Source organism: Carassius gibelio, chromosome A14 (genome assembly GCF_023724105.1).
Source record: "Carassius gibelio isolate Cgi1373 ecotype wild population from Czech Republic chromosome A14, carGib1.2-hapl.c, whole genome shotgun sequence".
Lineage (NCBI taxonomy): Eukaryota > Metazoa > Chordata > Actinopteri > Cypriniformes > Cyprinidae > Carassius > Carassius gibelio.
Genome location: NC_068384.1, coordinates 1929167 through 1956737, shown reverse-complemented (window position 1 = coordinate 1956737; position 27571 = coordinate 1929167). Strand labels below are relative to the sequence as shown.

The 27571-nt window shown below is 35.9% G+C and overlaps 2 protein-coding genes across 5 annotated transcripts; one reads left to right on the top strand and one right to left on the bottom strand.

The window, feature by feature from the left end:
* Positions 1–1751: 1751 nt before the first annotated feature.
* On the bottom strand, positions 1752–6801 carry LOC128027204 (C1GALT1-specific chaperone 1). Of its 3 annotated transcripts, none has more exons than XM_052614555.1 (2): positions 6654–6801; positions 1752–3396 (listed from the first exon to the last, which is right to left on the bottom strand). In XM_052614555.1, the coding sequence occupies exon 2, from the start codon at positions 3380–3382 to the stop codon at positions 2429–2431; it is 954 nt and encodes a 317-aa protein (XP_052470515.1). In that variant the 5' UTR covers positions 3383–3396; positions 6654–6801; the 3' UTR covers positions 1752–2428. The 3 variants fall into 3 exon arrangements, with proteins under 3 accessions (XP_052470515.1, XP_052470517.1, XP_052470516.1); XM_052614557.1 differs by lacking the exon at positions 6654–6801 and adding an exon at positions 3705–3929; XM_052614556.1 differs by lacking the exon at positions 6654–6801 and adding an exon at positions 3732–3929.
* On the top strand, positions 5953–27569 carry LOC128027201 (palmitoyltransferase ZDHHC9). Of its 2 annotated transcripts, XM_052614552.1 has the most exons (10): positions 5953–6213; positions 6561–6768; positions 15641–15801; positions 18876–19034; positions 20224–20361; positions 21623–21671; positions 21903–22005; positions 23430–23533; positions 23766–23874; positions 25430–27569. In XM_052614552.1, the coding sequence occupies exons 2-10, from the start codon at positions 6602–6604 to the stop codon at positions 25595–25597; spliced, it is 1158 nt and encodes a 385-aa protein (XP_052470512.1). In that variant the 5' UTR covers positions 5953–6213; positions 6561–6601; the 3' UTR covers positions 25598–27569. The 2 variants fall into 2 exon arrangements, with proteins under 2 accessions (XP_052470512.1, XP_052470511.1); XM_052614551.1 differs by having other exon boundaries at positions 5953–6768.
* Positions 27570–27571: the final 2 nt, after the last annotated feature.

The following is a 27571-nucleotide window of genomic DNA, read 5'->3' as shown; positions in this document are numbered from 1 at the left end:
AACCAATAGTAGGGGCCTAGGGGGTCTAAGTCTAAAGTTATTAGATCCTCTTGTCATTTTCTTAGTTTATTTCTGATGCCACAGTTTTTAGTCAAGTCAGGCTAGAAATGACCGTGAATATATAATGGCTTTATTTTGCATTCATAAACAGAAACTTAAAAAAATTGTCTTACACTCTATTTAATCTACATTAGAATTAGTTTCTACAATTATAAATATATTAAGCCTTTATCATAAATCCATAACATTATAAAACTATGAATTCCTTCAATTTTCCCCTTTGAGAGTGAATTCTATTCTATGAAACTATTGACGTCTTCTGCTAATTCACGCCTGCACGCTAGGTGAAGCTGACCAACAGTGCATTTTCCCTCAGTTATTTATCTCGTACATGGAGTTTACTGCTCAATATATAGCATTAAATTAAGATAAATAAAGTCTGGTTCTACACCAGAAACACAAACTATGTATAATGCTTATACTTAAGAAAAAATGTTGTTTGTTTTTGCTGTTGTGTCCGGTAACAGCACTTTGCTGCTCTCACATATGAGCTGTATGTTTGCGTAGTTTTGACCTGTTCCATCATTTTAACAGCCATGGATTTAAGGCACTTTTTTGAGGGGACACAAATTACAATTTTTGCACTTCTTTGAATTAGCTGAAATATCCCTATACATTTATATGCTCCTATACATTTTTTTTCCCCGTGAAATTTGGAAGACATTCTACACAGTAATGCTCAAAAATACATCTTTTCCTGGATCTTTAAATCTCATGGACACTCATGTTTAAAAACACCAAACCTAAATCTGTGTGAATAGTAATTCCTGACGTTGAGCAATTTGATTCCCAGATGAGCTGGAGTGTTTGAGAATTGTGCTGATTGGGAGGACAGGATGTGGAAAGAGTGCAACAGGAAACACTATTCTAGTTTAAAATAAGTTCGAAAGGAACATGCATTCAGTAAGAAGGGAGTTTGTGAGGTTTAGGGTAAAAAACGAAGAGAAAAACAAGACAGAACTCAAGTTACTCAACTTGTAAAAATTATAGAGATGATTACATCCAATAAAGAGCAATATTTTTCCTTTTAACCAAAACACGGAAATGTCTTTTAAGAAGTGGGTTGAGAAAATCCTGAAAGAGAGAGAGAGAAAAATTTAGGCTCAAACAGAGAAATTAAGGACCAAATACAAGACAGAAATGGATCAGCTAAAGAAGGAAAAAAAAGATTGTAAATTAATGTCCAGTACAGTCAAAATCCCTTCTGTAGAGTGAAAATGAGCGCTGGAGATACAGAAATGAATAAATGAGGAAAAATCTGAATATAATTAAATAATTAAATACATGAAAGTAGAGACTGAAAATAAGAAATGAAGTAACAATTGGAAACGGAAGACAGAGAAAAAAAATGAATATAAACGTGATTGAGAAATTATAAAAATTTAGCAAAATGTGCCATAAAACAAGTTATTAAAAGAGATTTTGAAAAAATAAAGAGGATCAACAAGAAGAACAACAGAAAAAAAGGCTTAAAAGAACAGCATAGGGATTCAAGAATTGAAGAAAAAGAGGTTAAGAGAATAAAAACCAAAACAGAAACACTAGAGCTGAGAAAAAAACAAGAACTGGAGAAAATGAGAGAATATGAAAAAAGGAGAGCTGATTGTTTTTGTTTTTTGAGCCTTAAGACAAATCAGATGAAAACACATTATTTATCGTATAATATATTGAAAGATCAAGTATCCCAAGGATTTAAAGTTTTATGGGCCATTTATTCACTGCACTATCATCTGTTGATAACACTCTTTTATTTGTAACCTTTACTATTACTTAAAACAGGTGAAAACAAGCATCCTAGTAAACATTGTAAAGAACAATAAAAAAAAAAAACACAAACCAGTGTATGATGAAGTACATCTGAATTATAGAAAGAAACAATATTTCAATAATTTATGCAAAATTAATTTTATAATCTCAAGCTTATTAACCTTTCATGCCACATTAGTTTGATATTTTTAAGAGTGATGTAGACAGTTATCATCAAATAGATCATATAAGTATACATTAAGCATTATATACTTTATAGGATATTTTAGTTTTGCGTAAGAGTGCATATCTGATCCAAATATGCGCCATTCATATATCTAGTGTAGTTTTTGTTCAAAATATTATAAGTGTACAAAATTACCCAATATTGGCCCCTCATTATTAACTTGTATGCAAAAAAAGTATCCTTTTGCTTTTGCCAGAATGCATTTGCAGCAGAAAGCAGTGAAAACCCCTCAACTTTACACACCCGCACCAACTATATGAAAACATGATCAGAATTAAAGTACATACTGCCCTTCACAGCATATTCAGCCCTGCACCCAGTTATGATCAACATTTCAATACAGTAACAGTTCCAATACAGAAACCATGAAGTCAATCAGTCATTATCAGAGTCTTTAGGAGGCAGAAATGTCAAGGAATCATGAAAATCGTGTCCATATGGCCTGAGTCTGTAGACGCCATACATCAAAACCTGTATCTGGCTCTGAGACATGCCACCGAACGTGATGGCCATGTCAGAACAACAGGCCTCCACGACGTCGGCTGGGTTTTGGCCCATGCTGTCGGAAATCAAGGTGCTGATGCTCTTCTTGTTAAAAAGCTCTTTGCCTTGGGCATCCTCTCCGTTTTCGGCGAACACCCCGCTGTATTGCAGACAGGTGGCGAGCTGCTTTTCTTCAGATGTCTTCCACAAGGCGTGTCCCCGCTCTGGACATTTTTCCTCATCTTTAAAGATCTCTATCAGCCTCCTCATAGATTCATAACTCAGCACAATCCCGCTGTCATACTCCACGTAATCCAGCTCTCCGGACTTTTCCGTGTGGCCGATGTAAAACGGCTGGCTTGGATCTTTATCCAACACCAAATACTTGAGGTTCTCTATAATTGCGAACGTGGTGGGCCGGGCCACGAAGAACCAGCGCAGGTCTCCAGCATTCTCGTAGGCGTGTTTAATGGCTTTGCGTAGCCTTGCCCACTCATCCTGCTCCTGTAGGTCCATCGCCTCTAGGGCTTTGGACGATTCGGACGTGTAGAACACAGATTTGTCGCAGTGCTTGCTCCAAGTGTCATTGGCTGTCGCCCAGTGGACCAAGAGCTTCGGAGTGACCATGATGAGACAGTACACTCGAACCTGCAAGGTCCAGTCAGTCATCTGAGACTCTGATAACTTCTGTAGCTCATCTTTGCTGACAGGTTTCAGATGATGGTGGAGATGCTCATGGCCTTCTGAGTGGGATCCTGAATTAAAAGTCCCAAAGAAAGACATCACAAGGCAAAATATGCCCCCTAGGATCATGCCTTTCATAAACGAACTGCTCTCAGACATCATGGTCAACCGAAACTCTGTAATAGTTCAAAATAAGAATAAAGACTGTGATTAGAACAAAACTATCATGGCAGTTCATGCTCTAAGTTACATTTGATCAGCAATTACAACAAAAATCCTACAGGATATTACGAAATACGATGTCCTTTTTGATAGTTCTACATTTCTGTTCCTGGTGACAATACAAAGCTATTTTACAAAGTAGCTAGACAGGTTTGCTGTAATTCTGAAGGAGAAAAGCAACGGCTGCATCTGACTGCACTAATCCAATAAACAGTTGACCAAAACTACACATTCCAATAATTAGTTTGTTATGAACTCATACCTTTCAATTACACAGAAGAGTGCTCACATTTAGACGCTACACCGTCGCATTCATTTCCGTACACACAACCGGAAAACAACAAAAAAGTAGTATCTGTTCTGGAGTCAGTTTCACCTGCCCTTCATCTACTTCATTTGGACGGGATAAGGTAAGAAAGCTGGTTGCAGTCCAGCGCTAGCCTAGTACTGTCTTCTAGAACACGGATGTTTAAGCGGATGTCGAGTCCACGCGAAAGGCACTGTGGGAAATGTTGTTCAATTGTGTTGTCTCGCTGTGACGAACACGGTGATAAAAACTACAAAGACGTCAATTTCCTTTAAGTAGGCAAAGGCGGAAATTATTTTTGTGCTTTAAATGTTTTTACAGACTTTATATCAACTTTTATGTTTATACATAAAATACATTTTTACAAAAAATACATATTTGCAAAAAAAAAAAAAGAAAAAAAATCTTAAAGATAAAAGAAGAGGAATAATGACAAAAACCAAGGTTTGATCAAATTAAGTAAATAAATGAACGTATTAAATAAATTAACTCACTTAAGAATTAATAAATGAATTAATAAATGAAAAATAAACACTGACAAATAAATAAACTGTTCATTTAGTTTGTTTACAACTGTAGGTAAATGTAAGAGTAAAATTAATACATTAATAAAAATATATAAAAATAAAAAATTCAAATTGAAAAATAAATAGTCAAATAAAATTAATTTTGAAAATGCTATTTTAATCTATCAACAAAAATAATATATTAATTAACCCCTTTTTTAAACTGCAGCTTTTTAAAACATTATATAAAACACTTTTCTTAATCTATTTGCCAAAGTGCTTTTCTTCATTATTTTGTCCTTTGTTAGAGAAGTAATTCTTGATCAAAAATCTGAAGTGTTTAAATTAAGCACATTAAAACCTTAATTACTAATTTAATTAATGCGATTTATATATCCCCAATAAAATAAAAAAATGCTTGGGCTAATGTTTGTGGAGCCATTTGAAAATTAAAATATGAGAACACAGTTATACATTATTATAAACATAATTTTTTCTTAAAATATAATATAAACATTTATTTTTTCATTAATCATACATTACTCCTTTGAAAAGATCATCAATGGATAAAGAAGCTTTTTGGAGCCAGATGATGCAGTCACAGAATCAAGCAGCAGAGGCCAGGCCGAGGGGTCAAGAATATTTGATTGGGTATAGCATGATGACTTCTGCATTAGCCCCTGATAGCAGATGCCTTCATATCTACACCATCTGGTTCCAAAAAACATATTTTTCTACTGAAAGTCTTTGAAAACCACCCATGTGTTCTGACAAAATATTTTTCCTTGCCATTTTTTTTGTTCAAGGTAGCTGGCTTGTGTTTATTTTGTAAAGGAAACTTGCCACTTGCTTTTCGGTCTGTTATTTTATTTTCCTTGTATAGACTATTGTCACCAAACCTGTCACCTCTTCTTGCTTTTTATAAAGACTAAGAGTGTCTTTCTCACTTCATGCTAATAGCTTTCTTATTTATAGAAATAATCTCAGCTATCGCTCATAATTCCTGCCCACTGTTTCTAATGAACTCCTACTCATAAACTGACTGAACTCCATTTCTCATGAGCTAAGTTTTAATGTTTTTTTGCACGATCCGAAGGGCTAAAATACTCATGCAGTTGTCATTGGATACAGTAGCCTACAACTGAATAAAACATATATTGTTTCTCAGCTGACATGTAATTTCCTAAATTCCTCAAAAAAGATTAAGGGCATGAAAAGGTAAAAAAAAAAGAAAGAAGTTGTACCTAGTAATATGCTATTAATTAGTCAAAATGGGTTTTTATTTATTAATTTTTCTTTGAAGGGAGAGGAGAAAACTGAAATGCTGTTTCTTATGAATCCATTTGGAAGCACACTGTTAACATTAAACAACAACATTTCAGCACAAGTATACACACAGTAAATAGAACACGACACAATAAATATAAAGACATTATAAAAAGTAACAAGATGTAGGCCTATAACAACAACAGACAATGTAAAAATCAAATAGCTAATATGGCTAGAATATGTCTAAAATCGAATAGACTTGAACAAAGTATCATTTTAACGTGCTGAGAATATCACATTCGCCTAAAAAGCTAAAAAGTAACAATATTTCTCTTAGTCATTTTGTATTAGAAGACAAAATTCCTTTGTTCCCTGTACACTGAGACACTGGCCCTTTAAGAAGAGATATTTAAATCTAGGCGTGTTTCCTGCTCCAGAAGAGAATCCAGCCCTGCTTGCATCCTACGACGCGAAATTGGAGGAAAGATTATTTACCACGTTACTCAATTAATTCCTGTATAACCGGCGTAGGTCACAAAGGCTTTACCCTGATTTATTTTGCAATCTTTTAAGAGAAAAGGAACGGCGAAACCTCTCGGGATAGACGCTTTTAACCAACCTAACCAATGACATAAATGTCAGTCGGTCAAGGTCCACTCACACTCCAGATGTGTGTTTAGCGTTTACAGGTTAGCTTCGCTTTCTCATTCGAAAACGGGGTACATTTTGAACGGAAACATTTTTCAAATTGTGCCAGTATGGCAAATCTTCGCTTTCGGATGGGAATTTTGCTTTCTGGTATTTGACTGGGACTCCAATCATGGATTTAACTGCGGAAGAGCAGACATGTAGAGCGACAGACTGATGATTTTAAGAAACACTGAAGATCCGTCAGAAAACTACAAACAAATCGTGCACGTGAAGGAAGAATTGCATTTCTACAAAGAAGCTCCTCTGTGTTTTATTTCTGATAACTCTCCATCGTCCATTAATCTCAGGTTAAACATTAAGTGGACACGGTTGTGGTTTATTTCAGGTTAAGTTGACAAAAGACAATCTGCTTGTACCTTTGCCATCATGTCGGCTGTGATGATAACACGGAAGGCTACTCGAAAATGGGAGAAATTACCTGGGAAAAACACCTTCTGCTGCGATGGACGGGTTATGATGGCTCGGCAGAAAGGAGTATTTTACCTGACCTTATTTCTCATCGTTGGAACCTGCTCTCTATTCTTCGCCTTTGAGTAAGTGCATGCCATTGGTGATTATTAGACCTACACTGCTAGAGACACGAGCTGCGATATCAGTGGACAGTTTCGTTTTTTCCTCACAGTGGGGAATTTGCATTGGAGATTACCTTTGTTTTATGCCATTGCAAGAATGAAATATTATATTTAATGAGCAGTCAAAATATATTACTGCCACGTGACAATGTAACAAGAAAAATTCTATTCGATTGCCAACTGTGAATCGCTCCAAGCATTTCTTAAGTGAGCAACTTGACATCTATTATTTCAATCGACAACAGTGGATATCACCACCAATGTTACTTTAATATTCGTGTGTGTGCTGGTAAAACATTTATACTAAACTTCACAAATAAAATCTATTCGAAATGTTTACAATTAGAAAGAATGACAGTTTTAGCACACATACACAGTTAGTTTTAATTAGTAACTTTTTTATTGATATTCAAAAAAACTGATTACAATAAACACCCTTATTAACAAAACTTAATAGTCAAACATTATAATCAGACACTATACAAATCTTTTTTTTGTTTAAATGAGTCAAATTTACCAACTTTAAAAACACTCATAATCAACTCAGTTCTCTAGAAGAACAAGAACAACTCAAAAAATATCCAACCTTTTTTTTTTCTCTGGCTACAAGAAATATGTAATTGGTTAGTTTTTGAACCTGTAAATCACTATAGAGCCATTAACTTGTAGATCACCCAACATGAACATAATAACTTCGTAGTACCCTACTAAATATTTTTGCAAAGAAAAATTCTACAATTAGGCTATATTAAGATTAATGGCAGATTTTCAAATTGTATTGACACCATTTGCCTGTTGATGGATGGGAAAGAGCTGTGTCATCTTTATTGAAACACATTTTCACAAAAGCAGATGTTTTATTTTAAAGGTAGATGTGCTGAAGTGCATATTGTAGATGAGCTCTGTTGGGAGGATATGAACTCCCTTGTGTGGACTTTGACGTCGGTGTTTCCTGAGACTCGAGTGTTGTGCCCTGCCCATATCTCGGATCCTCCATTATCATCAGCGAACAGGAAATTATTCCCTGCTGTCCCTAGTCAGAAACTCTGAGTTATGTATGGAGCTACTGGCTCCTGAGTTTCACTGCACTCCATGTTCTTATCACGGTTACTGATAATTAGTCCTCTTAAGGCAGACATTTTAACGTAGAGAATGTAAAAGTATGATTCCAAATTGTTTATTACATGAGAAGCTAATAGATGAACTGGGATATTTTTTGCATTAACGATTTCAGTTAGTATTATTAAGATTTTACCTACACAAACATTGTCTGTATCTTCTTTATGGACTGAACTTGCCATTGGGTTTGAAACCATACGGAAGGTGTATGAATATTTTCTGAGTGTTTTCTGTGAAACCGTTTCTTTCTAAGATTTGACTTTTCGATAAAATCTCACAAGATCCATAATTATTAAATATCACCCAAGGTTATTTGAATAGGCCCTGCTGGATCTTTAGTTTCAGTAGTGCATATTTATTTTTATGTGCAATTTATCTTTTATTTCATACAGAGCATGAGATTCCAGAGGAGACAGACAGTGTTTATGGAAACACATTGCTTTCAGTTATTTTTGAATTTACAGGGAATTATTTATTGAGTATTGCTGAATGCTCATGCTGTTGTGTGTGTCCTCATACACACCTCTGTCCATGGGGCCTTTGTCTGGACAGTTTATTCCTCTGTAGACTGTGTTACAAACTCAAGACTGATTAGCTGGGCTGGACTTTGCATTGTTCTTTCTAAAGATCTTTGTATCCCACCTCCCCTTCCATTACTCTCCTTATGTGCCTTTGTTTGCTGAAAGTCTCTGCACTTTTATTAAAGATTATGCAAGTTGCATTGCACTTGTTTATACACTTTAGATATCAGATTTAGAATAGTGAGTTGATTGTGTAGGCTAGAAATTTTGTAAAAAAATCTGCTCTTTGTGTCAAAATAAATAGACCATAATATAAACGTTTGTGCTAATCTTACACTCAGTATAGCCAAGGGTTTGTCGATCCACCATTGTCTGAAAATAAGAACCACTTGCTTTTGGCTTGATATCTTTAACTTAAAGGTAAAGTGTGGAATTTTACATAAATAAAAGGGGGATTATTGTGAAATGATTTTTAAATACTATAATAGTATGTATTAATATTTTGAATGGCTTTTATAGTTTGCATTTCTTTTAGTTGGCTAATATTGTAATTAAAAAAAAAAACAACATTTTTATTTCAGTTTTATTTTGAATAATTTTAGTACGTAATCTTTTGTTTCCATTTATTGCCAAGGCAGCATTTCACATTTTTTTAAAAAGTAATATTTATCTTATTTGAAGTTTATTTCAATTTATGATGGATTAACACTGAAAAAATACTAATATCCCTGCATAATAATAAGCTGAAACAACTATATGTAAGCCATTTGTAGACTGAATTCCCGAAGAGTGTAATTCTGTGACACTTTCAAATCAGCATTGTCGACCAATGCCAGATAAAGTTTTCAGGAAACCTGTTTGAAAACAGGCATTGTTTTTGCTGACTTACACCCTCTTCATATTTAACATACTTCTCTCTAAAATGGTTCCACACAAGTGAAACTGATTCATAGTGTTGACAGTCTTCAGATTGTGTTGATTCTTCACTCACTCTTTCTTTCACTTTAGAAGTACATGGATTTCACTCTGCTTTTGTCTTGTATGTTTGTTTTTCTGTCTGTACATTTAATGTTTATCATTTAGTGGTGGATCATTACTCATGTTGTTGCAGAGGAAGTGTCTAGTGTATGAGTGTTTGTGGTCAGTGACCTGGTCTGTGTGTGCTCAAGAGGGCTGCTGTTTGTTGATGGCTTTCTTCAGGTGTCATGACTGTTTTTTTGTCACTGCAAAAATGGAGCTGTCTCCATGAGGGATTAGGATACCGTTTATTTATTTATTATTTTTTTTCTCGCAGTAATGCATAATTGATTTGCTTCGTGATTCACTTGGTCTTAAATTGGCAAACTCTTTAGGAAGAATTAACAGAGGCTGTGCATGTAATTTCCGGGCTTGGCAACGTCCCGGCATAACAACTTATATCAGTGTGACACGGCTGAAATATCCTTTTGTACTTACGTATTTGTACTTTATACTTTACTTTACACCTGTATTGTACTTTAAGCTTTTCTGAGAGTCCCTTATTAGAAGAAAATCAACTGATGTCACATTCGGATGAATGATTGCAGTTTATTTGTTTGCTTGCTAATCTTTCCCCACTTTATTGTTTGCACTATTGCATACTATTTTAATATCATATCATAATCAAGTTTTGCAATGCAAAGTTCGAATGAATGAGCTGATTATTTACATGTTGAATGTTTTTCCTTGGACTTGCAGGAGTGTTCATTCCTTGAGAGTTTGACCTACTTTTTGACTTAATATATCCATCCTTATCCTGTGTGCTTCCATCCTTAAAAGTAAAACAAGTCGAAACTCTTTCTCTCAGTATTTGGTGTATATATTATGAAATCTTTCTGCATCACAGTCGAAACTAAAATTGGTAATTATGCGATAAAGTTTAAAAATAAAGAATGTAGTCATTTTGTGAGTTATGGAGGACATTATTGTATCATTTGTAATATGTGGCTTGTAGAGTTTCACATTTCTACACTGCATATGTGTATATATACAATTTGTTTGTTAGCACTTCATCAAAGTTTCTTATGCTCACCAAGGCTGCATTTGTTTGATCAAAAACACAGTAATATTGAGTTATATTAGTACAATTTAAATCATCATCTTTCTCTGTTTGGAAATATTTTTGAATATGTGATGACTGCTTATTTATTTCTGTGATGACAAAGCTGGATTTTCAGCATCATTACTCCAGTCTTTAGTGTCACACCATCCTTCAGAAATCATGCTGATTCAGTGCTCAAGAAAGATTTCTTATTATTATCAGTTATTTTCTTAAACTTTTGTACCGTATTCAGCTTATCTAATATATAAAATATAAGGTATTTAAAATTGTCTTCAGATTTGTTTCAGACTAAAATTAATTATATTTTGTTTTTAACCATCATCCATGGTTTTTCTTCCTCCCTTTATTAACCTTTCCGGTGGCGTACCGGATGTTTGCGCCGAGCACGATCAGTAACGATAATTGTCAGGCCTCTCTGCTCCACCAGTCTCCACCTAGAGACCAGCTAGACCAGTGAAGCAGCTCTATTGCTTTTACAACACACAGCCTTTTCACAGCGAGCCATAAAATTCTGCTGTTGTGCTTCCTGCTGTCTTAACTGAGGAAAACGGTCCTTTTTCACCTAGTTCTCTGTGGACCAGAGTTCAGATAATTCACTAAGGACAAGCTGTGAAGGCAAACAGAAGGGTAGAGATTTTATTTGTAAGACTGAATCAGAACTAAATTTGCACTGATAATGTTAACTAAAGGGCTGTGTCGGCATTGTTATAGCAAACTCTCATTCAGTCTGGCTCTATTGTGGTAATGCCTGTTTTTTTGTGATGCAGTTGATCACCACTCCCCATTTTTTGTTTTGAACAGCTGAATATCCTGTTCCAGAAACATCACGGAAGTAAGATGGAAATTTGTGTTGATTTTCAACAACAAAGTGTTGATTATACATATTAAGGCACAATACTTTTTGTGTTTTCATGTTGTTCTGTTGAGGAAGTTAATTGCTAATTATGGTGGTTAAATAACCTTGTGCATCAGTGGTAACGATAACAGAATCTGCACATTTATGTTGAAGTTGCTTAAGTCTTGATTATGGGGAGAGAGGACACATCCAGCATTGCATGATGGGTAACATCCGGGAAGCTTAGGGATGTGATGGGAACTGATGATGGAGCAGGTTCAGGATGCTTAAAGTCATCAGCAGATACATCAAACACACCCACACAACACAAGCGATTCTCCTCAGTTTTGCTCCGCTTCGCCCCAGCATAGCTTTCACAATAAGTGCAGCATACTTATGATCTGGGCAGTGGAAAGTTTTATCGACCCGCTCTGCTCTTTACCCCCCCAACCCACCCTTTAATGTGTTCCAGTCTCAATATAAAACAGATGAAACTAATCTGGCCTGTTCCACTGGTAGAACTCAGGTGTACTGATGGCTCTGGTATGCTGACATACCAGTGTGTGTGAAACAGCTGAACTTGTACATGTAGTCTGACTAGAAATGATCTTTCTGAAGCTAGTACGTCTTACAGAGGTGATCTGTTGTACTGTGTGCTGGACCTAAAGCAATGGATATGACATTTGAGGAGACAAACCCACACTCTAGTATGGACCGGTTCAACCAGTGTTCTAGTATGCATTGTAGAAGGATTGGTTCTTATTATTATTATTATTATTATTATTATTATTATTATCTGGAAAACGTACCCTGAATTTTATTTAATCCAGTATTTTTAGATGTATAAGCATACAGGGTCCTATAACAGACCCCTGGTGGTCTCTGGAAGTGTTGTTATTTGCTAAATAAAATATTTATTTTTATTGTTTTCTTAGCAACTACACTCTTAAAAAATATGTTAAAAATGACACAACCAGTCTTAAATTTTAACACATTAATGAGTGAGTTCTGGGACAACGTTTTTTGTTAATTATTACTCATTCATTGTGTAGATGATTTTTTTTTTTAACACAGTAAATGTGTCAGAAAGGTTTGCACAAAGATGTGTAAACATGTAAGATTGCTGTCCTTACTATATACATAATGTTAAAAACCATTCTTGAAATTCTAAACAAAATGTTTGCGGTTGACAAAATGAATGGAAAAATCATTGGTTGAGAAGCTTATTGTCAAAACATTTATTATGAGGAAATATCAAGAGTTACATTCGTAGAACTGCAGAATTATATATAGATGTATACAGTTTTGAGCAGTCAAAAGTGAAATGTCCAACACAGGCCAAAACAGTTCTATTCATCTCATTAGATAACATGACACATAATCTTAATCATTACACTGGTGGCCAAAAGTATTTTGAAAGAAGTCTTTTTGATGCTTAAAAAACATTTCTTATTATCAATGTCTGTACTTCTCCATCTTTTCCACAGCGTAGAAGTAAAAGTCATTATCAAAATAGCCTTTTAAAAACCAACTCAATGTTTTTATTCCACAATAAATGAACTTCTCCGAAGACTTGCTCCTGATCAGAACTTGACTGACTGACAACATCAGAGTGTTCCCTGGTGTATATGATTGTCCACAAACACAAAAGCACTCAGTCCTTCAGTGGAGATCCCGGCTCTCAACACTTTATTAAAACAGCAAGAGAGGAAAAAATTCCACATTAGTGTCAATTTATTTTTAACCTAAATGTTTAAACCTTTCTTCTCTAACATAAGAATATATGTGTGACAGCTTGTCAATAACATGTACAAACATTTCAGCTGAACCGTAAACTAAATTATACCAGATTTAATTTTAATACAGATTCTAAATTCTGTCCAAAGATGCTGGATCCATAGAGAGAAAGACTCCAAATGAGGATTTAGCCTTCAGCTTGTCTGCAGTGAAGGGGTAGCTGTTTGAGACAGAAAACACACTAAGACGCACGCAAGAAATCGCTCTGGTTATCTTTCTCTTTCCTACAGTAGTTAACCCAACTGTGAGCTGATATCAGGTACATTCTTGGTCATGTGGACCTGTAATGGTAGAGTCTTCTGCCTAATAAAAGATCCAAATAATGCTAAAATATAAACTAAGAATTCTTGATTTGATATGAATGATTAAGTGATTTTAGAGTTTTATAGCAGACATAATAAATAAATAGCATTGCTAGCACCATTTCTTTGACAGAGTCTAAAAGTGCGGTCACATTAATTAACCTCGCTTGGTGAAATTCTGCGAAACTGAAAACCTAAAACATTAATAAATTGTACATTAATAATACTAGTCCCCCAACCACAGTTGACTGTAAGCAACCACCAACTATACCATAGTGGCAACTTTTGCATGAGCAAGCACAACTTACATTTTTATTAAAAATCTAGTTCGAAGTCTTTTTGTATTGTGTTGGCAGGACTAGTCATGTCTTCTTTCTCTCTCACTGTATTGTAGTTAGTGTGGTAAAGATGTCCTTTGCACATGCAGGATGCTAAGTGTAGAAAATTCCCCCCCGAGAGTGGATGCACTGCCTGTGACGGGCAGCAGGATTATCGTGATGTATTAGCAATACATTATCTTCGTATAGTAGGTCTACATTGCAGGACAGAGTGGTGGAGGAGAGCCAGGGTGACCCTATTAATAGCTCAATGCAGTAGCCTGTGGAGCAGACCAATCTGCTGCAGGCTGACAGACGGGAGGCACTTTTAAAGGGCCCGAGTCATCCACAGTTTATGGGAGCAACCAAATTTATTGTTTTATGGCTGTTTGCCTGCGGGAATGAAGAAAGCACAGTCATTCATAATATACATCCTCCCTGAATGCTTCATTGTTGGTTTTGAAAAGACTGTATTTTAGGGGAAGGGCTGAGCCAGACAGTTATTACAAACCCACTTCATCAATGACTTCCTCTTTGATTTCAGAGAGAAACTAATGCTTCATCAGAAAGATAACAAAAATGTTTTTGTGATGAATTTAGGAAAATTATAGTCAAAAACACTGGCATTCCAATTGAAATGTTTGTTTTTAATGTTAATTTTTGTTGTTGTTGTTTGTTAGTGAAATGAATGTCAATTATTTTTTTTATTTTTTTTTTTGTAAGCTTTTTTATTTTTTTATTTTTTTTACATCCATTCACCAAACCACTTGTCCCATCATTGGCAATTCAAGTTAAAACTTTTTTTTTTTTGCAATTTTCTTTGTAGTGTTCTATTGTAGGCTTGCCGCAATAGACGGTGCTGAAGGTTAAACTGGTGTTAAGCCGCACCACCAGTTATGTCACTTGCAAACCTCGGCCACGGTTCCCACTGTCGTTTTGATTTTTTTTTTTTTTATTATTCTTTTTTTTTTATAGTAATAAAAATCATTTAATTCAGTAAAAGAACAGACACTACAATGCCAATGCGCATCACAGAAGAGGGAGGTGAGACACGATGATAGTGGATGATTTTGTTTCGAAACAAAATGCAAAAGCATCTGTTTGTTAATATTATGAATTTTGAAAAGCCTGTTGACTTTTGCCGTTTATCCATGGTGTTTTGGAAGTTTTTTTTTTTTTTTTTTTTTAACATTCGTTTCTTATTTATTTGTTTCCTCATTGTTTTCTGAGCTTTACTTTATTTAAACTGTCATTTATTTTATTTGACATCAAGGTGTATGCCGTGCCTCCAAGCTTTCTTACTTGTTTTGCTAATAAGCATTCTACATTTCTTATTTATTTGGTTATATATTATACTTAGCCCATTTCCAGTTTTGTATACCCATTTAAACTTTATGTGAGTTATTTGTAATTTGATATTTTTATTTGTTTTGTTAAAAAAAAATCTATGTTTTATATATATATAGGCTAAAGTAAGTTTGTTGTATTCAAGTGATGCCGAACTGCCGTTTATTCGAAAGTGAAAGCAAAATGCACACAGCGCTAAGCTATTTAAAAGTAAAGTGAGGGAAAAAAGGGGAAATTCAAACTAAGAACTAAAAATTGCTTTTATGCCGAATTGCTGCTATTTGAAAATGAAAGTAAAGAAAGGAAGGTGTTGTCATATGTCGATTTACCAATGGGAAAAATTGACTTTTATTTATTTTTTTCCCAAGTAAATGTATTATATTATATTATTCATGCTTCACCTTTAGATATAAATTTCTCTTTCACTTGACATGCTCATATATAATCTCTATGCTGTTAATTTCATGTTTTCCTTGCCTCTTTTGTAATACTGCATGTTCACTTGTCCCGTACAGGTGCCCGTACCTGGCAGTGCACCTGTCTCCTGCCATCCCTGTGTTTGCAGTGCTGCTCTTCGTCTTTGTCATTGCCATGCTGCTCCGAACCAGCTTCAGTGACCCAGGGGTGCTGCCACGGGCCCTGCCGGAGGAGGCCAACTTCATTGAGATGGAGATCGGTGAGTGTAAGGGTGACTGAGGCCAGGGAAGGGGATTTGAGGTTTAAAGCCATGGTTTGTACAATCAGTGCCACCTGCGGATGTTTCGACTCCAAGAGAGGAAGAACATGAATAGTCTAGCATGTATGTTGCGTAAGTGGGACGCTGTTGGCACAGGCCTGCTTATTAATTCATTGTTTTGTTTTGCGATTTAAAATGGCTGGGTGCATTGGTCCATGAGTTCATCTGGGAAACGTTGTGTTCTTCTTGACTTCAGGTTTGATGGGCTCTATATGATGGTTATCTTATAAAAGGTATTTGGAAAATCACAAATATCGAAGAACAGATGTATTTTGTCTTGTGATGCATTTAATTTTTAGATAATGAATTTAAGGAAAAGCTCTTCCAAAAATCTCAACATTGCGAATGTGATGAGGGAAGAAACATTTAACACAGCCATTTTTAATACATTTGGTACACAATAAAAGAGTTCATGGGAGCATAAAACAGAAATATTATTTTCAAATCGTTCAAGTTAAAACATTGACACCCTAACAAACAAAAAAGGTCTCTTCCCCCCCAAAAAAATATCCCACACGTATGTTAAATATGCACAAGTGAGACTTCAGAGGACGTGAGCTGCTCCAGGAGAGTTTGAATCTGATCCATGCATTTCCATCCTTTTCTTCACTTCACTATCTATTAAAGTAAAATCAAAAATAGATATTCTTCACATGACTGGTAAACACCCACACAATGACTTATATCATCTGACTTGAACAGAAACCAGTGTTATGACTATTCAAAGTGAAAATTGTATCTTTTGCAGGAGTGTTTGGCAGAAACCGTTGAAGCTCATTCAAAACCTAAGGCTCATTGACATTTATCTTGTCTTTTATTTTCTTCTTCTTTTTAAATGGCAAGGATTTTTCTTGGACAAAGAATCTGCTCAAACATTTATTGTTAAATAGTAAAAGAAATTGCCTTAGACCAGTGCTTTCCAAACCTGTCCTGGAGGCCCCCCTGCCCTTATCTAACACACTTAAATCCACTGATCAGCTCATTAGTAGAGACGGCAGAACTTAATTGGGTGTGTCTGTTTAGGGAGACATACAAAATGTGCAGGGCAGGGGCCAGGGGGTCCTCCAGGACAGGTCTGGGAGCCACTGCCTTTGTCTTATCCTCATCTATAGTGAGGGGAAGTCAACTGAAATGCCCTACTGACTGGCTTCCTTTGCAAAAGGAAAATAAAGATTTATCCTGTAGCAAAAATAGCTGTTTTAAGTGTGTTGAAAATATAAAACCAAAAATAGGGAGTTAATGTGTAGTTTTTTGCCAGCCTGTTATACTTTGAGTATCAGAAAGGTTAACATCGCTGGACCTGACTAATTAAATGCAATTAAATAAGATAAACTTGCTGCTCTTATCTTGCTAATTTTGTTTCTGGTGATTAATTTCTGTGGGAATATATTGCCTTGTCTAGTTCAGTCACCTGCCCATCACAGTTCGCTGTACTGACTACAGTAAAGATGAACTCATGTCCATACACTCTCCATTCTTTCTCCCTCATCTCTACTCCCCTCCCTGGTTTCTCTTTTAAACGAGAGTACAGCTGTTACACATCCGCACCTCCTCTGAAGCTCACACATGCCGAGGGGCGGTGCAGCATTTGTTTTTGCTGATGTTCAGTAAACCAGGACATCATTTCTCTTGGCAATTCCCCTGATAAACCACAGTATTCTCTGTTGTCATTAAATATCCACTAACCCCCATTTTCACTGATTTTGTGGAACGTTCACATTTAGAATTGTTCTACTGTTTACATGACTTTTCCATGTCTAGAAATCATATATCATCATAGGCTACCTTATATATCCAGGATTTTCTAGCCAAATTAATTGCAGTTCACTTAAATGGTTTGCATGTCATGTAATCATGTCGATTTGATTGCTAAACAAAAGCAAAAATTTTGGTATTGATTCAGCTGTACCCTCTTAAAGCAGGGCAGTTTTGTTTTACCACTGCAGCAGGGCAAAGATTGATTCCTGCAAATTTCCTCTGCTCTGTTCTATTTTTAGATGAATGTCTGTGTGGCTGATTAAAAGTGGCTGATGCTGGATGAGATGCAAGTTTGGATGTGAGGTTTTGGCCAACCCAGACATGTGGATTAAGAGGCAGCTGTGTAGTTCTGCCTCCTGAGTGCTTGCTAATGCATACATTTTACTAGAGTAGAAAAGTACAAAGCTGACAAATGTGAAGAAATTAAGTTTTGAAATTTAAGTCTTAAATCTATTAAACAAATTGCTTTGCCTTCAGTATTGTTGTTTGCAAAACTGATGAAAGTGAGTAATTTGGAAAAAATGCAAATAAAGAAAAGGGAATAGAAAATAAGCATTTTTTAAGAAACAAAAAATAATAATATAAATTAGCGGTAATAGAAAATGATTTTCCTTAGAAAGCAATTCATCATTTAAATATATAAACATTTTTAGTGTATGCGCATACACCAGAATATTTGATTTTTGCTTTGTTCAACTGAGTCATTCTGTGCTAAAATGTGTGTAAAATGATCACTAAACTGTTTAGTAACTGTTGTCACCTGCAGACAGTTACCTTTGCTGTGCTAGCTCCATCTTTTCACAAAAAAGAAATAACGATAATGTAAATTAGTATTTAATGTTTATTTATTTACTGATTTATTAAGGGGGATAATGTGCAGTCAGTCACCCTGTCATTATTGCAAAATAAACCCCTTTAGGATAAAACAAGATCCTCAGCTTTGTCATCCTCTTGTCATGCTAATTTTGCTTCAACATTAGTGCAAAAATAATTATACTTGTCATACTAGCATTATTTTTTAAACTGTTTTTTTGTACTTGAGGTTTTGACCCCTCTTCACAGATCCACACAAATTCTCCTGGCACTGATTTATTGGTGTGTTTTTCATGTCTTTTGTCATTGAGTCATGGCACCAGCTGGAGTGGCCTTGAGTGAGTCCTCTATCAGAGGCTGTGCTATGTGTCATGCATATGGATCTTAATCGACCTGAATGGCTGTTGGTTGCCATGTTGACTGTTTCTACCCATCTCTTGTAGAAGCGGCCAATGGGAACGTCTTGGCTGGACAGCGGCCTCCGCCCCGCATCAGGAATGTGCAAATTAACAACCAGATCGTCAAGCTGAAGTACTGCTACACCTGCAAGATCTTCAGACCCCCTCGTGCTTCCCATTGCAGCATCTGTGACAACTGCGTGGGTGAGTGAATGTCATTTTACACTACAACCATGAATAGTACCTCAAATTGTGTGGCTTGTTAAGGAAAGGTGTGCCGTTAAATTTTTATTATTGTTTATTATTTATTATTGTAAATACATTACACTTATTTTTTTATAAATTCTGTACTTTTAAACTTTCAGGAAAGAAGTTTCTGCAAAAATATTAAGCAGTACAGCTTGTTTTAAACATTGATTAAAATAAGAAATGTTTCTTGAGAATCAAATCAGCATATTATAATTATTTCTGAAGGATCATTTGACACTGAAGACTGGAGTAATGATGCTGGAAAATCATTTTAGAATATATTAAAATAGAAATCATTTATTTTATGTTGTAATAATTTTATTGCAGTATTACAGTTTTTTTTTTATTTTTTTTTTATTATTTTTTTGACCAAATAAATTCATATTTATGATGAGGCATATTTTAAAAACATTAATACATTTTACTTAGAGTGTACTAAAGTATACTATGAATATCAGTCATCAATTCAGTGGTAATTAATAGTATTTATGTTCGGTACTACTAATATTAGGTATTTTTATGTATATATGTATATGTGTGTGTGTGTGTGTGTGTATGTATGTGTATTAGTAAGTCAACAAATTAATTGATCCTTACAATGCCAAAGTTATTTTGTAGAGTAGATTGTTTTTTAAATTTATAATTTATAATTTTTGTATAACTAAAAATAATGTGCAGCAGTTATTGTGGTTTGTGAGTTGAGTTATACTACATCTACATAAAAGAATTCACAAGCATTCTTACCTTTTGACATAGTTACACATGGTGTGCCATTTGATACTCCATTATAATAGAGAATTGTTAAGAGATGAGTCAGGCAGCACACACACACACTCACTCGCACATATTGCAAGGTTAGTGAGATATGCTGATATTGGAGTTCACTGAGGGCTCTCTTTTGCTCTCTTTGCACAGTCATCCTGAACACAGGGCCATTTGAATGGCCGGCCTGCACCTGCAACACACTCACACACACAGTCTCTGGTTTGAGTACCATCTCCCTTTTAGCAGTTAAAAATCTATGCCTGCCCTTGCCAGAAGATCCACACTCACTGTTGACTTTCACCAATCTTCCTAAGAGTCTTAAGATTCTGTATGCCTTTCTCTCTCTCTCTCTCTCTCTCTCTCTCTCTCTCTCTCTCAGACCGGTTTGATCATCATTGTCCCTGGGTCGGAAACTGCGTAGGAAAGAGGAATTACAGATATTTCTACTTGTTCACACTCTCGCTGTCTCTACTTACCATCTACATCTTCGCCTTCAACATCGTCCATGTGGTTCTACGTGAGTATCAAAGCAAGAAAATATGTGTTGAGTGCTTGAGTGTCTTCATTGTTGACATCCAAAATGGGTTTAATCGAAAGAGGAATTATGTTTTTGTGTTATCACTAACCATTTAAAATGAAAAGCCAGTCCACCGGTTTAATGATCGTGGTTTCTGGGAAAGCAACTACCTTTAAGCGACACTCAATTTATATGCTTGATTCAGGACATCAGAAGAGCCACTATAGGCTCTCTTAAATGTCTGCTCTCTTTCCTCCTTTTGATCTTCCTCTTCTCAAAGTGCACTATAGACAGCAAGGAAAAGAGAAGCCGAATTCATGTGTTTGCTCTTGGTGTATGATCTCAGTTTAAAGTGAAATGCATCGTGACTGTCATTCATTTAGATTTTTTTTTCATAATTACGTTTTTATGCTTACATTCACAGCTTTTAGACAGTATAAAGAATAAATTCAATCAAACTTCAGATACTGTATGTGTGACAGAGGACTGAATGTAATGTTTCAATAGCAATGGTGAATCCTTTTGGAGAGAGCACATACATACCCTACACCACGTCGACACCGGATACATGTGATGCATCGCAACTCAACAAAAATAGATCTCTCTCTTATTATAATAAACAAAGCTGTATATACTGCTAGCATATTTTGCATGTTTCTATTTTTGACTTCCTGAAGAGTGAAGCTAATCTGTTTATTTTCCCCATCCACTTGAAATTCAAAATATCATGTGCGATATTATGTAATGATTATTTTCTGACCATACGCATCCGCAGTCATTGGTTACCCTAAAATGAGTCAATGCAACGTGCACTTTTAAGTCTTCTGAAGCCATAACAAACCTTATCATGTCAAACCTTCACCATTGGCTTCATTTAATTTTAGAGTTGCTGTGCAGGTGAAAATCGAGAAATGACATATAAAAAAATGGTCTGTTTCTCACAGTTATTGTATGACCATACGTCACATAGATCCTATTTGCCTGTGGAAGTGGAGTAGTTGTTTACCCAAAAATGAAAATTTACTAACCATCAGATTTGTATTAAGTTGAATGCAAACGTAGCTACTGTGGTCGAAAAGGTGCTTGTAAACGAACGGTGCAAACTTCTCAGATCTGGCAGAGTGTGGGTGGATGTGTGAAAATCTTCTGTACTTGTAATGATAGAGAGAAAGAAAGGGAGATGCCGAGACATCTGATGCAGTGAGGTACTGTTTGCATGCATGGATACATAATGTAATTAATAAATCTTTGTGTTCTATAGGTTCTGTAGACTCTGGATTTGTGAATACCCTTAAAGAAACTCCTGGAACATATCCTTTCATCTGGGCTATAGGACCACTTGCTGAAGGTTTTAAAACGAAATGAGCTCCTCATAAACCTGTCATTCTGTAAATGATCTATCATGATATACACAGTGTTTGCATATTAGTTTTCTAAACTTAAATGGGCAAAAAGCATGCATTTTCTTTTATAAAACATTTTGAATTGCTGAACAAAGTAGATATTTTTGAGCATGTTGTTTCCTTGACTCCCCATTGCACTGTGTTGGAGGTTCTGGTGTGTTTTTTCACGATCTGGTCTGTGGTGGGATTGACTGGTTTCCACACCTACTTGATCTCCCTCAACCAGACCACCAATGAGGACGTAAGTCTGTTTCTTACCTGTCTGTTCCAAAGTCTTCTGTTGGTTCTTGACTCCTGCTTCTGTCACATGACTGGGAAGATAAACACATGCCCTAGAGCATTTCAGCACACTAGATCCAGCAGTCACCTTGGCAACAGTGTCGTCTCGGCAAGCAAGCACAGAGAACATATCAACATGAGTTTTATATACAGTATTTATGGCACGGTTTATGAACCGGGTACCCATTGCTGTCCCATTATGTTTAGAGAATTAGAGGCACAAATCTCATGTTTTTATAGTAACCATTTGCATCAGATGTTTATACACCTTATAAAAAATACGATTTTGGCCTCCAGAGGTTCTGATTGTATCCCAACAGATAAAATCATCATAAAATCATAAACATCATTAGCCATTGTTGATATTTAAACAAATGATATTTAACTAGTTGTAGAAAAAAGAAAAAAAAGAAAAAAAAATCGTCTATATATATATATATATATATAAACTTTTAATAGGTTTGTGAAAATCCCAAACTCCTTATAAAATAATAGGAAATTTAAATGAAAAAACTCTGATCAACATTTTCTAAAGGTTAAGCATTTTTTTTTTATTCTCATATTGTGTTCCCTATTCATGCAAAATGCCTTATATGTGTAATGTCTAACAAACTGACACACATGCATATATAATTCTTAGATTCCTTAATAAACTTAGAAATTTATTAATGCTCTAATTTAGTTTTGCAGATTCTAGATCTGTGGCACTTTCACACTTAGCCCTAATGATTAATTTAAAATGTTTTTGCCACATTTGCCCTCTGGCCCTCCTATTCTTGTTAATGAGTAAAAAATAGTGAGAAAGGAAGCGAGAGGGAAGGATGTAGTTGCTGCAAGTATTATTGTGTGACATGATGGTTGTTTTTACCATAAATTGGATTCTGCTTTTAATAGATGTATCAATACCTGCAGACATGGTCATAGCTGCCAGTCAAATTCAGATGCAACTAAACTTTTTACTGAAACCTAAAGCTGGAGTAACATTCTGAGTGGATTATCACACATGAAACTTAGAAACTTTAGATGAATTTCCCCTCCAGATTTGCCTGTGATGCATGCATGCATACATTTCTATCTAGGAGCAGATTTAACAGTAAAGGTCTTTTTAAGATGAGGACCCTTGAAGTTCTTGACTAGATCAAATGAAATCCGTAGGGATGGAATGGATAGAACTGAAAAGGCACATTTTAAATAAAGGATAACAAATAAGAGATTCTTTTTTAACAAGCTCCCATTTGTACAAACTCATTATAACATAAAACATCAGAGTGCACTGAAGAGTCAGTAGAAAGTTGGAGGATGAATCTCATCGTAATGGTCCCTGGCAGTTATTACATTGTGCTGGTTTTATTTTCAAAGTTCTGATCATTCATCTCTACTGTACAGATCAAAGGCTCGTGGTCTGGAAAGAACCGTGTGCAGAACCCATACAGTCATAAGAACATCTTCAAGAACTGCTGTGAGGTTCTGTGTGGCCCCACTTTCCCTAGGTAGGAACATTAATGTATTTTTGCTTATACAGTTGCCTTAAAAAGTTGTTTAAATGGCATTGCATTAGATGACAAAATATGGAAACCTTCATTTTTATCAGTAAACCCCAGCTTTTGTTTGAAGATGCCACATGGTTTGATAATTTTTTTTTTTTTTTTTTTTTTTATAGGTTAGTCCGTAAAATGCCTCACCTGTTCACAGGATTATGTAACTCTTTCTCTCTCCTTCTAGTGTGTTGGACAGAAGAGGGGTGATGCTGGAAGACTCGTCTAGCCCCACCCCCTCTGATGTGTCTGCTGCTTCCACACATAAGGGCACCAACCCTGTTTCACAAACCACAGTAAGACTGCATTTTTTTTTCTCAGTTTGACTGAACAAGTGAGGGTACATATGGCTGAAATGTTGCTGGCTGTCGTACTGTGTATTGAGTAGTGAGTCTGCAAGAAAGATCCTAAATCAATTACCCTAAGAGCTGGGTGCATTAGAAGGCTGGGAAAAGGAACTATGTGGAGTAAATGAATACATTAAGTGGCTTTAGATAGATTTGGCTTTCATAGGGCAGATAGTGCTGTAGTCTGTATAGCACTGCATGTACCATATAAAGGATCTTTGATATTTTTATATTCTATGTTTTATTTATTTAGCAATTTAATGCATTTAGGCATCTAGATGTGGTGAAGATGACTTGAAGTTCAAACAGGGTATCAGAATGCGGAAGAAAGGGGAATTAACTGACTTTGAATGTTGAATGGTTGTTGGTGCCAGACGGGCTGGTCTGAGTATTTCAAAAACTGATGATCTGCTGGGATTTTCACACACAACCATCTCTAGGGTTACAGAGAACGGTCCGGAAAAGAGAAAATATCCAGTGAGGTGGCAGTTCTGTGGATGAAAAAATGCCTTGTTGATGTCAGAGGTCAGAGGAGAATGGGCAGACTGGTTAGAGAAGATAGAAAGGCAACAGTAATTAAAAAAAAAATCTCTGAATTGGAAAACAGAAGATTGGAAAAATGTTGCCTGGTTTGATGAAGTCTCGATTTCAGCTGTGACATTCAGATGGTAGTGTCAGAATTCGACGTAAAGAACATGAAAGCATGGATCCATCCTGCCCTGTCTCAAGGGTTCAGACTGCTGGCGGTGGTGTAATGGTGTGGGGGATATTTTCTTGGTACACTTTGGGCCCCTTAGTGCCAAATGGGAGTACTTATGGATGTGGTGGAAGGGAGATTCGCATCATGGATGTGCAGCCGACAAATCTGCAGCAACTGTGTGATGCTATCATGACAATATTGACCTAAATCTCTGAGGAATGTTTCCAACACCTTGTTGAATCTATGCCACGAAGAATTAAGGCAGTTCTGAAGGCAAAAGGGGGACCAACCCGGTACTAGCAAGGTGTACCTAATAAAGTGGCCAGTGAGTGTATAATAATATATATTAATAAATATAATATTTAATTGGCTAGAAATTCGATGCAATCTGTATAAAATATTAATTGTCAAACAGTGTCAAAGGTGAAATCGCTTTAGGTGTTTTAAATGTTCCTTTAGTTACTAGATAAGGATTTCCCAACTTTTTGTCTTCTGTTCTCCCACAGAACTATTTAAACTTTTTTTTTTTTTCTTTTTTTTTTTCAACTACTGTCGCATTGATGATATTGCATTATCGTTAATCATGATGATTATTATCCTTCTCTCTCTTATAATAAGACACCTCAAGGTTGATGATTTTTATTTAACAAAACAAAATTGAAATCTTTCCAAGTTCCCTCTGAACCCTGCTTAAGTACCCACTGGGTACACATACCTCTGGTTAGGAATGATAGCCACTCACATGTTTACATACAAGTAAATGACGCTCCTTGATTGCTAACGGTGTGTTTGCCCTTCCTGCAGAAATCCTCAGCTCCGCTGATTCCCAATGAACACACCCCTGATGAAGCCAAACCCAGCATTGGTGCAGGCACCCAGAAGAGCACCAGCTCCCCTAAAGAAGAGAAACCCCCCTCACCAACATCCCCCAATGCTGTTGCCCCTGCAGTCATCAAAGAGTCGACCCACTAGTCTCCTGACTTCTCTCAACCCTCTGAATGTCCTCACACAAAGGAAAAAAACTTGTGATTCGTTTAGAGCAGTGGCCTATGTTCTCTGATACTCTTTCGCAGAACGGGACCCCCTCTGGCCGGATCCTGCACTAGCACTCAAGACAAGTTCTGGAGGTTTTGAGACTCTCCTCTCTTTATCACAGCATGATGAAACTCACAATGAAGGAAATGGGGAGCCATAGACTGAATGAGATGAGAATGGGCTACCCTGAAGCATAATGAGGACATTATTTCCCTCAAAAAGTCTCGTGAAATGTTTGGTTGATTTTTCCAGTGTCATTACCCGTTTCTGTATAGCCTGCCTCCATTATTCATAACCATTGTGTGCCCTGTAAAACCCATTACAAGCTTCTATAATAGTTGTGCAAAATGCCCTGTGGATCAGACTTCTTTGTTTTCAAAGTGTGATAAGGAAAAGTGCTTTAGCCATAAACTGACATTTAGGCCCAACACAACTGCTTTATTCTGATGATGGGGCCTTTTGGATCAGCTTAGTCAATCAGTCAGTTATAAATGTGATTCAAGCTCAGACTTCATTTCACAATCAGCATGGATGGTAGAAAGCAGAGGCTATAAGCGGTGTGAGTACAGGCTGATCTGCATCAGTAAGAGTGCCTTATCTATGCTCTACCATAACATCTACAGAGGACTCCATAATGCCCTAATGCTACTCACATCTCTATATGTAAGTTAATCAGTCTTTTTTTTCGTTTTACAATTCTATCGATCTATCAGAACGCAAAAAAAAAAAAAAAAAAAAAACTTTTGAAGTTAATACATTCCCTCAATTATGGTCTTATTTAACAAGGTCTTTCCACATCCACCTGACATATGAGCAATCTTCCCTTTTTTTCCTTTCCGCTAAGAGTTGGATATTACTACTCGAGCCCTGAGTGCTTCTATGTGCACTGAGTAAATTAAAGATAAAGTTTGGTTTACATCTGAAAATGAACTGTCCCGAGTCTAAGCATGGAAAAGTCCAATCCTCCTTCAGTGTCATTTATGCATGGTTTTGCATTCAGTTAAGAACCATCTTTAAATTACGTTGGTTTTACTTTTCACACTGTTTATGGTAGCAGCCCCAGTTTATAAGCAAATGTGCATTGTAGTCACCTTTACTAATTTCACTGTAGTATGTTGGCCACTTGTAAGGGAACACTATTTACAGACATCAGGGACTCGTATATTTTTACATGAATTTTCATAGCCAGCTACACATTTGTTTCAGAGATGTAAACATGGACAGTATTGTTGTGTGGAAAGAATTTCGTCTCTGATTCATTTGAAGCAGCCAGCTTTATATTTTTTCTTTTATGGGTCCAGTTCAGTGCCATCTTACAGCAGTTTGAAATCTATAAGCTGGAATGTTTGTGGGATTCATTTAGTTTGATTGTAAGTTCCTTTACTGATGTTGAAGAAAGTGTTCATGGTAAAAGTCCATTATTGCAGGAAATTTAGTCCTTTAAATACCAACAGAATGTGCTTCTATCAGATCAGGTTTAATTTATAGCAAATGGGATTTTTGTGAGTACTTTGGTGTGAACTATTTTGATGATTTACTACACTGTGTATGGAAAATGTGAATATTAATTTGCTATGCTGATGGTATTACTGAGTATATGGCAATGTGCTGAAAAATTAATCCCACTGAAATCGGTCACTCTTGTTTACTATATGAGGCGCAACAAAATCAAAAATCTTAATGCCAAGTCAGTGTAATGTGTAAATTTGGATTATTAGCAAAAGATGGTCTGCTCTAGATATTTGGATATGATGCATAACGAACACCTTATTCGTCATCACAAATTGAGTTGTGTTCACTTTGCTTGGTAATAACACTGTGATCATGTATATCCTCATACTCTTCACATCTTACTTTTATGAATTTATGTGTATATGTATGTTCATTAAATTATATGGTATTAATACAATC